We start from the raw sequence: 13,931 nt of genomic DNA, 5'->3' as shown, positions 1-13,931 counted from the left end.
AGGTTGCAGAACTTAGGAGGGACTACAAAGCGGCAATGAAAACTGCTAGGGTTGAGTGGGATTGGGACCGTTGGCATGATTTATCTGATGCCTTAGACGCCAAAGACTCTAGGAAATTTTGGGCCCTGGTGAATACTGGGACAGGGGAACCCAAATCAGCAGTGGAGCCTAATATTGCCTCCTCTGTCTGGGAGGCCCATTTCGGGACACTCTATCAAGACACTACCTTATTGTCTGACGGTGTGGTGTTAGAGGTCTCCTCTTCTTCGGAAGCGGGCCTGGAATTCACCCTTGGCGAGGTGGTGATTGCAATGGAGAGATTGGCGATGGGGAAGGCCCCTGGTTTAGATAGACTACTGGGGGATCTCTTTAGACACCATCCTGAGATCTGGGGCCCGTACCTCCTTATCCTCTTTAATGCCATCCTAGGAGGTATGGCGATCCCCTATTCTTGGCTGGGGGCAGAGATTGTACTTATATATAAGAAGGGCTCTCCTCTGCTCCCGGCCAACTACGGGCCGATCAGCCTTATAGATGTCCCCCAAAAGCTATTTGCTCGCCTCATCCTGAACCACCTGCTAGATTGGGTGGAGGCCAATGAAATCCTGAGTCCCCTCCAGGCTGGCTTCAGGAAAAATACGTCCACCATGGATCAGATTTTCCGCCTCGTCCTGCTTTACTTGCAGACGGTAATGATAGAGGGGGGAAGGCTGTACATAGTGTTCGTGGACCTGAAGTCATCCTTTGACCTAGTCCCACGTAAGAAACTGTGGGAGGTCTTGAAAAAGTTAGGGGTACCCGCTCAGATATTAAACATTATAATTAGGCTCCACGACAATAACTATGCGCAGGTCAGGTGTGGGAGGGATGGTAGCCTGTCATCAAGGTTCCCTGTTTGTAGAGGGGTGAGGCAGGGTTTCGTCTTGGCACCGACCCTGTTTTGCCTCTTTATTAACAATGTTATATCCCACCTGGAAAATGTTAAGGACAATGATGCCCCACGTCTGGCAGGCAGACGGGTGCCGGCAATTATGTTTGCCGACGACACCTTCCTGCTCTCCAAATCCCCGATGGGGATTCAGAGGATTCTGGATGGATTTGGTCTTTTCTGCAGACAACATGGTCTAGAGATCAACACAGAAAAGACCAAATTCATGATATTTAATCCACCAAAAAAAGCCAGACCTAATCCCACTTTGGGTACTGCCAGACTTGAGAGGGTAACAACTTTTCTGTATCTGGGAGTAACGCTACAGGAAAACCTATCCTGGGACCCCCAGATAGTAAGATCACGGCTCAAACTCTCTCAGCTGTCGGGTGCAATCCTGAAGGTGGTAAACACTTCAACTTACAAGCCCATTAGTCCGGCACTTGAAATGTACCAGACCCAAGCATAGGCAGCGGCTACATATGGGAGTGAATTATGGGGGCACAAAATAGCGGCACTCTTACAGACCGGTTCCTGGAATCCAAAAATTCCTATGTATTTGAAAGTTTTATGGATTTTATTTTTCCCATCTTTGCGAGGAAATTGTTTGTACAATGGAGGCTAGGTACTCTGCCCACTAGAACATTCACTCACAAATGGCTAAAGGGTAGTGATAAAATGTGTCCATGCTGTAACACTCACGAGGAAGATGAACTTCACATTATGTTTGTCTGCCCTGCCTATAACAAATCCAGAAAATACTGGTTAGTGCCTCTTTGCAGGAATTTGAGGTTCAGTAATTATTCACATGCATACAGAGTAATGAAAACCAGTACTCTCGCCTATATTGTGTTTGCGGTGGCCAAATTTCTAATGGCAGTCTGGCAGATTAGGAAGAAAAAAACCCTCTAATGTGTGGACATTGCTATGATCTGTTTCTAACCTCCTTTTGCTCTGACTAGGTGGGAAATTAACTGTGAGAACTGTATGAATTGTGTTTTTAATAACCAATGTTTTTATTGTGTTTTTGTATTGTATCTTTTATAGTCTAAATGACCGAAATAAAGAATTTTTGGATTGGATTGGATTGGAAACCCTAAGAGGCATTCGTAGAGCTAGTCTGTGGGACAATCCCGTTGAGACTTGTTCCACAATTTCTAAAGTGTAATGTGCCAAATGCTGCAAAGATCACAAGCTGGCATATCTCCTAATGAATTATTCCCTGGGATCAATGACCCCTAGATTTATAGGTTAAAGGGATAACAATAGACTGGAAGGATTCATGGACGAAATCCAACCTGCACTAGCAAGGAAGCTCTGTGTGCAGCTTAGGCATGGAACCCTCCCTTTGCGCTCATTTAATAAACACAGGAGTTCTGGTGGGCCGTGATTGGAGCAGAATTGCCGCTCCTGTGGCATAGCCGAGGAAAAGGAGGCCCATGCTCTTTTCTTTTGCCCAGCTTATAAGAAAGCTTGCTCCAAATGGTTAGTCACACTGTGAAGGAGTTAGGAACACCGCATTGTGTAGAGGCACATGAAGTCTTGAAATCAACCTATTGTCTTCGCTGTCTCCAGATACCTTTTTTTCTATTTGGTGTACTCGAAAAACATTTTTGTGATTGTATCCACTCTGTGTAATTGCTTCAAACAAAACAGCAGCTGAGTTTGTAAAAATTTCAGTCTGGACTTTGTGCCAATGATTTTACTGCTCAAGTCTTTCTATCTCTATTGGTTGCATTGTTCTGCTCTTAAATCATGACAGATGAAATGTGTGTTTCCAAGGTTTTAATTATTTTATCGCATTAAATTATGATTTTAAGACATTCATGTTTTACATTTGTTTATGTTTTAATGTACTTTTATGGTTTTACGATCGGAATAAAGTAAAAGTAAATATTTTTTCCATATTACTGACCGATTAAAGTTTAATCACAACATTCTTTTGGACACAGGTGTAGACAATGCGCCATTGTGTTATTTGTCTCAATTACTGGTTCATCATTTCTATCCTATTGAAGACATTTACACTCAGAAGCATGTGCACTATTATTCAGTGGAAAATAAACTTTTCCTGCAATATGGAACTAAACTTTCTTATCTCTGGGAACAGGTGTCAGAGATTACGATAGCGCTAATGGAAATGTTCCATGCTATCATCAAGTTGAAAACCTGATTTCAGAGTCATATGAAAGATGTTCCGGTACGGTATCCTTTTTTTCTTTTAATTTAGACCTGAAAACTTACAAAAACATTGTGCTGGTCATATTAGCGGGGAACTGCCCAAAAAAGGTTTCAGAGAAGTGCAATTGTGAGCTATAATTTTGATTGCATTTACTTGCCTGGACTCGAAGGCACCCTGCTGTTCAATAGGCCGGACTCTCTTTCTTGTAACAGGCAGCTTAGTTAGATCTACACACTTTGTTTCTCCGTTGCTGTAGGTGAATTCCAGGACGCTGTTCCATTCTCCTTGAATCCTGCAGCCAACTGTGTTTGAAGCATTATGCTTCACTTCTGCTGTAACTCTGAATATAAAGCAAAAACACATAAGACCGTGTACAAAATTACCACAGAGCTTTGCAAAAAAATGAATTTATTCTAGGCCATGCTCTATGGAAATATTGATGTGGTCTGCTACACAATCAAAAGGCTAGCTAACTCTTGAAAAATGTTGGCATAGGAGCGGACATTCCTTATTCCACTGAGAATATTACCCATCAGTTTTACGTTACTTTTGTTGAGTTACCTCCATTTTTTTGTAAACACTGTATCTGTATGTCGTTGCCTTATGCTCCATCAGTGCAAATTTTGTTCAGGCACCGAAGGCCTGCAGTGTCAGCAAGCATATGCTCCATCATCATGGTTACAACAGTCACTTGGTTTCAATACATGCACTGCTAGAGGTAAATTGCTTCATCACCAACATCTAATTTACTGGACAGACACCTTTATGTGCTAGTCCTAACTACTAAAGGGTTACATAAACATTCACCTTAATTTAAACAGAATATGTACATTTGGGGTTACCCATACTAGTAAGTGTTTTTTGGGAATGTGAGTGGTAGGAAATTTGAGGATAGCTGGAAATTCCAGAACTTTTTCTCTTAGAAATATGAAGATGCAGCATAGTTTTAGCCAACGTTTGAACGGCACTCTGGGTAAGAAATCGAAGTGGGATCCATGCAACCGGCAGCACGCTGTATTTGCCTGGATTGCAGAAATGCCCACGGTCCATTGGGATACAAGGCATATACGAGACCAAATAGTGCAGCCATTCACCATGGCAAGGGTGGTGAAACTGGAATTTACCCCCTCTCCGCCTGCCCAAATGACAAATATCTGTTACAGCAAACAAATGATGGACGGAATGCTGACAATTCAAACATTCTCCCCCAGTCAAAAGATCTGGGTTAAATCCATTGTTCTTTTGCCCACTACGCCACCCCAGTTTGGACCCAGCCATATGCAAATCAGTCTAGACCCTGTGCCCCACAGGAACAGTCCAGACCAAATTGCCAGGCCAGATCCTCCCTGGACCGGATACAAGCATCCTGGGACCAGTTTCAGGGTATGTCACCCTTCTTCAGCCAGGCTAGCTTTAATCCAGTGGCACAGTGAGCAAGGGACCCACGCCTGGGCATACCCATCCCACTTAGGGAGAAAAGTGTTACAGCAAACAAATGATGGACGGAATCCTGACAATGCAAACAGTCTCCACCAGTCAAAAGATCTGGGTTAAATCCATTGTTCTTTTGCCCACTATGCCACCCCGGTTTGGGTATGCCCAGAAGGGTCCCATGCTCAGTGTGCCACTCAATTCAAGCTAGCCTGGCTGAAGAAGGGTGACATACCCTGAAACTGGACCCAGGATGCATGTTTCCGGTCCAAGGAGGACCTGGCCTGGCAGTTCGGTCTGGACGGTTCCCATGAGGCACAAGGTCAATATTGATTTGAATACGGCTGGGTCCAAACGAGGGTGGCGTAGTGGGCAAAAGAACAATGGATATGGGCAGTCTATGTATGGTATGGGTTGTCATTATATGGAATGGCCTGTCATTGTATAGTATATATGGTATGACCTGTCATGGTATGTCTGGCCTGTTATTGTAGAGTTTAGTATGGTATGACAGGCCATACCATACCATACCATACCATACAATGACCAGTCATACCATACTAAACTCTACAATAACAGGCCAGACCATACCATGACAGGTCATACCATACTATACTATACAATGACCAGTCTTTGTATGGTATGGTGGGGGATGTCATTGTATGGTATGGTGGGGGATGTCATTGTATGGTATGGTATGGTGGGGGATGTCATTGTATGGTATGGTGGGGGATGTCATTGTATGGTATTGTATGGGATGTCATTGTATGGTATGATACGGGATGTCACTGTAAGGTACAGAATGGGACGTCATTGTACAGTACATCTCAGCTGAGACCTAAATAACCAGACAACATGATGTCTGAGACCGGCCCAGCTCTGGATTATACAATTAAGATTCACTGAATGCTCAGGCTTCACAGACCTACATAAAATTGGAAAGATAAAAGTTTGCATTGGCTTCAGATGATATTTACCACTTGATGGTTTTAGTAGCGGCCCCAGTACAGTCATTCTGTATTGAATGATTGGCCTCTATTGAGCTGTGTATCTGTCAGAGCTCGAGTGTCTATTTAAGCGTAGGTGAGCTGGAGCTGGGCCCAGGCACGGAGGAGGGGGTGAGCTAATGGCGAAGAGCTTGAATAACAGTGAGCTCGGTGTGGGGTGGGGAGAAAACAAAACTAACCAGGCCGACTAATAAATGTTAATACAACAACAAATACGAATGGAGGCTGTCCACTGTATTTTTTACCAGCTCTCGTTTTTCATGTCGCATAAAAAATGTGTTGCAATTGGCTTCGTGGAACTTCTCTTTGGGAGCTCTACTTTCTTCACTTCTTACAGGGAGGCTAGGAGGACAGCCAAAGTAAGTTTATAGCTGTTTAATTGTAAAACCAGCCCGAAATATCCATGTAGGCTAATAACGGTTATCCTCTAATCTGTGCTGCCACCAGAGAAAAACTAATAAATTATCTAGTTAGCCAAGAATCATTAATAGCATTAAATTGTCACATGCGTGCCTCTAAGTTTCAGCTTAGGCAGATGGATAAATAAACTAAATTGTCAAAGCTGTGTGGAGGGTAAGCACTTTTGCCCAATCAAACATATACTACTGTGGGCGGAACCAAAGCCCCTCCCCTAGTGGTTTTCCAATAATTGGCTGGCAACAGCTAAGCGGTCAAGGTAGACCATAAACATGAAGTGATTGGCTCAGAGATGTTGGGGAATCAAGTAGATTATGTCCAAAACATGTACTAGCAAAATGGGGTTATCTGAATTACTTTTAACTCAACCACTGGTGCTTCATTTAGTCAAACTTAGAAAAATAATATCTAAAGATTTGTAAATTTTAACATCATATCTCTTCTACCTTTTAGGATTCTTTTACACCAGTACAGTGACTCATTTATTATAACCGTTCCTCAAAAGTGTGATTAGAGTGAGTGTTCCTCAAGTAACTTGCTTTGCCAACAGCACTGCGCTGTCCTGAAATTCTCTGGTACTTCTCTAGAGTTTTAGATAAAAATGGATGTATGTGACAATTACTTGTGTTCTGGACTAAAGAATCATAAAACCTGCCCTATCACTAATAAAACTTTCCAGGGCATTAATCCACAATTTTTGATTTTTCACAAAAAGACAACAAACACAAGTGAAAAATAAATCAGATAAGCAGTTCTTATAAAAGTCCACAAAAAGGTGTTCTTAGGTGCACAATGATGTAGTATTGTTGAGTTAACATGGAGGGGATTTCATTATCACGCTAATCGCTATGGCTACGTTCAAAACACCTTCCAAAAGAAAGTTTGATGTTTTCCTGTTTCTCCAAGGAAGGTGGAAGTTAGTTTGTGTCGTCAATGTCCCTTCCTACCTTTGAAGTTACAGAGGTGGCACAGCAAAGTTATCAGACCAAGATAAAGGTTGTGATGTCGAGTTTATATCACTAAAGAAATTGCAGTGTATATACCACTTTACCAAAAGACTGCTTTAGGTGTTAATTAGTTAGGTGTGAAACCATCGAAAACTTAAAATAACCCGGCCAAGCCGTTACTAGAAACAGCAAGATAAGGTAATTAAATGTGTGAAAATAGACTACTTAACTCCTTCCATGCTGATGACGAACCCCAGCCGTCATGCACTACGGTGCTCGTGTGCTGATGACGGCTGGGGTTCGTCATGGCCCGCCCCTGTTCGTTTGTTTACCGCACAGCGGCGGAAACGGGCCAGCAGGGAAGGGGTTAAAGTTATGAAGAACTACAAAGTTGAGAGACGAGTTGCAGTTCTAGATTCATCCCATTGTGTGGAGTTCAAATGGGAGATCTCATAGCAGAAATTCTAAGCATACCTTTTTTGGATTATATCTAAAAACGGCTCGATAACAGGAAATTTAATGACCGCCCAGTATGGCACTGTACAGTCCGGGTCAGGCCACACTCTGTAAGTAAAACAGTTATGTCCAACAGTAACAACATGTAACTATTAATTGCTCAGTGCCTACAAGCAATTGTTCTGTAGTGTGCACAATACAAATACAAAAAAAGCCAAACCTTGCGTGACTGTTCCACTGATGTGAATCTTTCTTGCTCTTTTCTTTCTTTGCACAGTCTTGTCTATGAAGCTTTATTACGGTATTTTGGGAAAATTGACACTTATAATATGCCCTCAATTTCAGAGTGTTACTATTCCAACTTGTTTCCGGATTGTACAAGAAATGAGACAGAACTGCCTACTGGTGGTGGGGGGAGGGGAACGTGATGGTGGGGGGGATGTGGGGGTGGGGGATGTGGGGGTGGTGGGGGTGGACGTGGTGGTGGCGGTGGACGTGGTGATGGTCGATGTGGTGATGGTCGATGTGGTGGTGGTGAACGTGGTGGCGATGGTGGACATGGTGGTGGTGGTGGTGGTGGACATGGTAGTGGATATGGTGGTGGTGGGCATGGTGGTGGTGGGCATGGTGGTGGACATGGTGGAGGTGGTGAACATGGTGGAGGAGGAGATGGTGGTGGAGGTGGTGATGAACGTGGTGGATGTGGTGGTGAACGACGTGGTGGTGGACATGGTTGTGGATGTGGTGGACGTGGTGGTGTTGGATGTGGTGGACGTGGTGGTGTTGGATGTGGTGGACATGGTGGTGGATGTGGTGGACGTGGCGATGGATGTGGTGGTGGACGACGTGGTGGTGGACGACGTGGTGGTGGACGACGTGGAAATGGTGGTGTTGGACGTGGTGGTATTGGACTGGTGGTGGTGAACGTGGTGGTGGTGGTCGTGGTGGACATGGTTGTGGTGGTGACATGGTGGTGGACGTGGTGGTGGATGTGGTGGTAGCGGACGTGGTGGTGGTGGACATGGTGGTGGTGGTGGATGTGGTAGTGGTGGACGTGGTGGTGGTGGATGTGGTAGTGGTGGACATTGTGATGGACGTGGTGGTGGTGGATGTAGTGGACATGGTGGTGGTGGACGAGGTGGTGGTGGTGGTGGACGTGGTGGTGGTGGTGGACGTGGTGGTGGTGGTGGACGTGGTGGTGGTGGTGGACGTGGTGGTGGTGGATGTGGTGGACATTGTGGTGGATGTGGTAGTGGTGGACATTGTGATGGACGTGGTGGTGGTGGATGTAGTGGACATGGTGGTGGTGGACGTGGTGGTGGACATGGTGGTGGTGGTGGTGGACCTGGTGGTGGACATAGTGGTGGTGGTGGACATGGTGGTGGTGGACATGGTGGTGGACATGGTGGTGGTGGTGGACGTGGTGGTGGACATAGTGGTGGTGGTGGACATGGTGGAGGCGGTGAATGTGGTGGAGGAGGAGGTGGTGAAAGTAGTGGTGGTGGACGTGGTGGGCATGGTGGAGGTGGTGAACGTGGTGGAGGAGGTGGTAGTGATGGAAGTAGTGGTGGTGGAGGAGGTGGTGATGAACGTGGTGGTGGACGTGGTGGATGTGGTGGTAGATGACATGGTGGTGGACATGGTGTTGGTGGACATGGTTGTGGATGTGGTGGATGTGGTGGACGTGGTGGTGTTGGACGTGGTGGACATGGTTGTGGTGGTGACATGGTGGTGGACGTGGTGGTGGATGTGGTGGTAGTGGACTTGGTGGTAGAGGACGTGGTGGTGGTGGATGTGGTGGTGGATGTAGTGGACATGGTGGTGGTGGACATGGTGGTGGACATGGTGGTGGACATGGTGGTGGTGGATGTGGGGTGGTGGTGGTGGACGTGGTGGTGGTGTACGTGGTTTTGGTGTACTTGGTGGTAGAGGACGTGGTGGTGGTGGATGTGGTGGTGGATGTGCTAGTGGTGGACATGGTGGTGGAGGATGTGGTGGACATGGTGGTGGAGGATGTGGTGGACATGGTGGTGGAGGATGTAGTGGACATGGTGGATGTGGTGGACATGGTGGTGGTGGACATGGTGGTGGTGGACATGGTGGTGGTGGTGGACATGGTGGTGGTGGTGGTGGACATGGTGGTGGTGGACATGGTGGTGGACGTGGTGGTGGTGGACATGGTGGTGGACATGGTAGTGGATGTGGTGGCGGACGTGGTGGTGGTGGACGTGGTGGTGGTGGAGGTGGGGTGGTGGAGTAGGTGGTGATGGTGGAGGAGGCGGTGGTGGACGTGGTGGATGTGGTTGTGTTGGTGGACGTGGTGGAAGCCGTGGTGGTGGACATAGTGGTTGTGGACGTGGTGGTGGACCTGGAGGTGGACATGGTGGTGGTGGATGTGGACGACGTGGCGGTGGACGTAGTGGGTGTGGTGGAGGAGGACGTGGTGGTGGACGTGGTGGGGAACGTGGTGGTGGGGAACGTGGTGGTGGTGGACGTGGTGATGGTGGACGTGGTGATGGTGGACGTGGTGATGGTGGATGTGGTGATGGTGGATGTGGTGGTGGACATGGTGGTGGTGGACGTAGTGGTGGTGGACGTAGTGGTGGTGGACATGGTGGAGGTGGTGGACGTGGTGGAGGTGGTGGAGGTGGTGGACGTGGTGGAGGTGGTGGACGTGGTGGTGTTGGACGTGTGGATGTGGTTGTGGTGGACGTGGTGGATGTGGACGTGGTGGTGGATGTGGTGGAAGATGTGCTGGTGGTGGACGTGGCCTATGTGGTTGTGGTGGACGTGGTCTATGTGGTTGTGGTGGACGTGGTGGTGGATGTGATGGTGAACATGGTGGATGTGGTGGTGAACATGGTGGTGGTGGTGGTGAACATGGTGGTGGTGGTGGTGGTGAACATGGTGGTGGACGTGGTGGTGGCGGTAGACGTGGTGATGGTGGTGGCAGACGCAGGGTGGTCATGTACGAGGTGGTGGTGGTGTACGTGGAGGTGGTGTACGTGGTGGTGGTGTACGTGCTGGTGGTGTACGTACTGGTGGATGTGGTGGTGGTGGATGTGGTGGTGAGCGTGGTGGAGGACGTGGTGAAGGACTTTCTTTTTGTGGTGGTGGACGTAGTCTATGTGGTTGTGGTGGTGGACGTGGTCTATGTGGTTGTGGTGGTAGACGTGGTGGTGATCGAAGAGGTGGTGGTGGTAGACGTGGCGGATGTGGTTGTGGTGGTGGACGTGGTGGAAGCCGTGGTGGTGGAGGACGTGCTGAAGGACGTGGTCTATGTGGTTGTGGTGGTGGACGTGGTGGTGGTGGAGGACGTGGTGGTGGAGGACGTGGTGGTGGTGGTGGGGGTGGTGGTGGTGGGGGTGGTGGTGGTGGGGGACGTGGTGGTGGTGGGGGACGTGGTGGTGGTGGGGGACGTGGTGGTGGTGGGGGACATGGTGGTGGTGGGGGACGTGGTGGGGGACGTGGTGGTAGTGGGGGACGTGGTGGTAGTGGGGGACGTGGTGGTAGTGGGGGACGTGGTGGTGGGGGACGTGGTGGTGGGGGACGTGGTGGTGGGGGACGTGGTTGTGGTGCAAGTGGTGGATGTGATTGTGGTGGAGGACGTGGTGGTTGTGGTTGATGTGGTGGTGGACGTGGTTGACGTGGTGGTGGACCTGGTGGTGGTGGACGTGGTGGTGGTAGTGGAGGTGGTGATGGTGGACGTTGTGGTGGAGGACGTGGTTGTGGTGCAAGTGGTGATTGTGGTGGACGTGGTGATGGTGGACTTGGTGGACGTGGTGGTGCTGGTGGATGTGGTGGACGTGGTGGTGCTGGTGGATGTAGTGGCGGTGGAAGTGGTGTTGTATGTGGTTGACGACTATTGGGTAGGAGTTGCTGGCAAAATGCCTGAGGAGAGGAGGATCTCAAAGGGGGCATATGGGAGAGCAGAAAGAGGTTGAATATTAGAAACAAGAAACAGCATCGCTCTGGTTGATGTCTGGGAGGCGTGTTTGGTGCAGAAAGGCATTACGGCACTCTAGTAAATAAATAAATAAAATAAGCGCAGTACGCTAAAGTAAAAGCGACCGCGTTTGGAGCTGAAAGTGCACGCTGTGCTTAATGAGCCATGACGAGGGAGGAAAGCAGTCGCGCTCCAGCGGACCCTAGGCCAGGCTAGAGAGAAGGTGGGACATGCACCCGCCTTTGGCCATTTGCGTGCTGTCTTTCTTAGAAAGACGCATACAAAGGCCAATAGCGGGTGAAGAAAACAAAAGCGTGTGTGTGTTCCAAAGTTTAAAGCCCTTACTAAATGTCTCGTACAGCAGGGCACGCGTGCTGGCTCAGGCCAGACCTAAAAATGTATGTGTCCTTGTGTAATGTAACTAGTGCTCAGGTAGAAAGCTGCACTACCTTCGGGTCGAGTTTGCGCTAAGGATGCAAGTATCTACACTGGGCCGACACTACAGGACCTAGAGATATTTCCTCTACATGTTCTACTGAATGTTTTAGCAAATTTTACAAATCTTATGTCTTCTCTGCTTTCACCTCTCCTCCCAACCAAGGTGAAAAACTCTTGCCAGGATTCCACACCTTACAGTTCTGCAATGTCTCAAGCTTAATCAGGCATAAAAAAATCATTAAAATCAAAGTCTGTGTGATGTTCTTGTATGAGTTTTACAATCATTACGTATATGCGGTGTAATATCGTGCCATTTGTTCCAAAACAATAAAATTTAGTTTATATTTTAAATAACAACAACAAAAACACTAGTCCAAGGCTCCCACATTCCAACAGTTCATTATTGTACGGGTGGGGGTGCTCTTTTTTAAATAGAAGTGGTAAGAATTTTGTGGATCCACTTTGATTACAGAATTTTCTCTCAAAGAATTGTAAGGAAAATGTATGATTTTAATCTAAGTTTGCATTTTCCAGGGCATTCTTTATGACAAAACATTGAGGGATCGTTGCAAATCATAACACGCTGGTCTAATGTTGAGAAATGTCTAGGTTTAGTAGTTTTTCTTGGGTGGCACACAAACCCTGGCCCAAATACTAAAGCTACCAACATCGCCAAAACTGGGTTAATTTGAAGGGCAAAGATTTTGATGTGCCCATATTGCATTTTGGCGTATTTCCTGATGTGGGCGATAGGAGTTTTTGTCAATAGTACTCTGGGATTACAGAATAATAGAACATTTGGTATTACGAATTTCTCTACATTTGTGGCTTCTGAATATAAGCCAGTATGTAAGAAAGAACACATTTGCGAAATGCCGTCAGAATGACATGACTGTATGAGTAGCCCCACATTCAGAGCTCTACAAATGGCCACTGTTCCTAAACTCAGAATCTTGGCACGTTTAAATAATACACAGGTTGCCTTCATAACCATTTTTCATGTATTACATTTTGCCATATAAGCTGCTGAATGGTTGCTACTTAGTTTCCTTACATTTATATTTCAACCATTAGCTTTTCTGGGACAAGAATAAGCGATTTACACAAATGAGGTCTTGCTGAATTTAGAATTTGGTTTACATTTCAGGAATGTATGTTTCCAGCTTCACCAATTAGTTTCACACATCTTTCCACCACAAACAGCAAGGATGTATAAACCACAAAAGATAGGAAAAGTCTACTATCACTTGTAAAAAACTGTGGTTAAAAAAAGTTTTTTTCTTTAGAACTCTGCTTGTTCCTGGAAGCTTGGAAGATGGTAGGTAATCTTAGCTCAGCCAACCTTTTTCAATGATTTTTTTAGAAAAAAAAAACATTCATTTCATTGCAGGGCACTTTTTCGCCAAAAATGTAAAAGTTGCGACATATTTTAGCTATTTGCACTGACAACTCCAAGCGACTCCACAAGCAGTGGGTACCTTTAGAATTCCCTACATGGTTAAAATGGATGCAAATTCCGCCTGGCTAACTATTGTGAAAAAACTTATGAAGGCTTGAGCGCGACAGACTCAAAGACAAAAGAATGTTCAACACTGGTGTGGGAAAAGCCTACGGGCGGCTCCTCCGTTGGGAGTGGAGCCCCACTTAAGTTAGCCCTAAAGATAAAAAGTAAAATTGTAATATATTACTATTTTATTTTTCATCCTTCTGTCCTGCACCGAGCATCAGGACGGAGGTGGGGCCGCTGCTGAATGACGGCAGCAGGGAGGATGGGGGGCTGTTTGTGCACTTTACAAAGTGTGAATGTCCCTTTGGCCAGCTGTCTTGCAATGGCCAATCAGACATGCGCAGTTTGTAACCTCTTAGGCAGCTGTCTTAAGACAGCTGTGTTAGAGTAAGTGCAGGCCTCCAGGGGGCTGGGGAGCGCCCAGTGAGGCTGCTCCGTCCAATCAGGGCGCTGCTCTCTCAGCACGAAAGTAGCGCCAGGATCGGTGGCTGCACTGCAGCATCCGGTTTCAGAAGAGGCACAGTTCAGAAGTGGTCGGGAGCAGAGATCGGTTCAGGTAAATTAAAAAAAAATATATATAAGTGTGTGCGTGCCCACTCCTACCCGCAGATGCCAGCCGCCACTGGAAAAGCCTCACTAGCTAAGGGGATAATTCTATGTAGCTTTCCATAT

At 47.0% G+C, this 13,931-nt stretch overlaps 1 protein-coding gene across 2 annotated transcripts in view; it reads right to left on the bottom strand.

Moving 5' to 3' along the window:
* Positions 1-13,931, bottom strand: part of OSBPL11 (oxysterol binding protein like 11) — a 389,464-nt gene that overhangs the window by 39,344 nt on the left and 336,189 nt on the right. For both annotated transcript variants that reach the window (XM_086957431.1, XM_086957432.1), the window contains exon 11: positions 3,268-3,450. In XM_086957431.1, the coding sequence (XP_086813557.1) occupies positions 3,268-3,450 (183 nt within the window). The remainder of the gene's footprint in view (positions 1-3,267; positions 3,451-13,931) is intronic.

The sequence above is a fragment of the Lissotriton vulgaris genome, chromosome 2_1, assembly GCF_964263255.1.
Source record: "Lissotriton vulgaris chromosome 2_1, aLisVul1.2, whole genome shotgun sequence".
Classification (NCBI taxonomy): domain Eukaryota; kingdom Metazoa; phylum Chordata; class Amphibia; order Caudata; family Salamandridae; genus Lissotriton; species Lissotriton vulgaris.
Note: the sequence above shows the minus strand (reverse complement) of the source record. Positions and strands in the feature narration are given on the sequence as shown.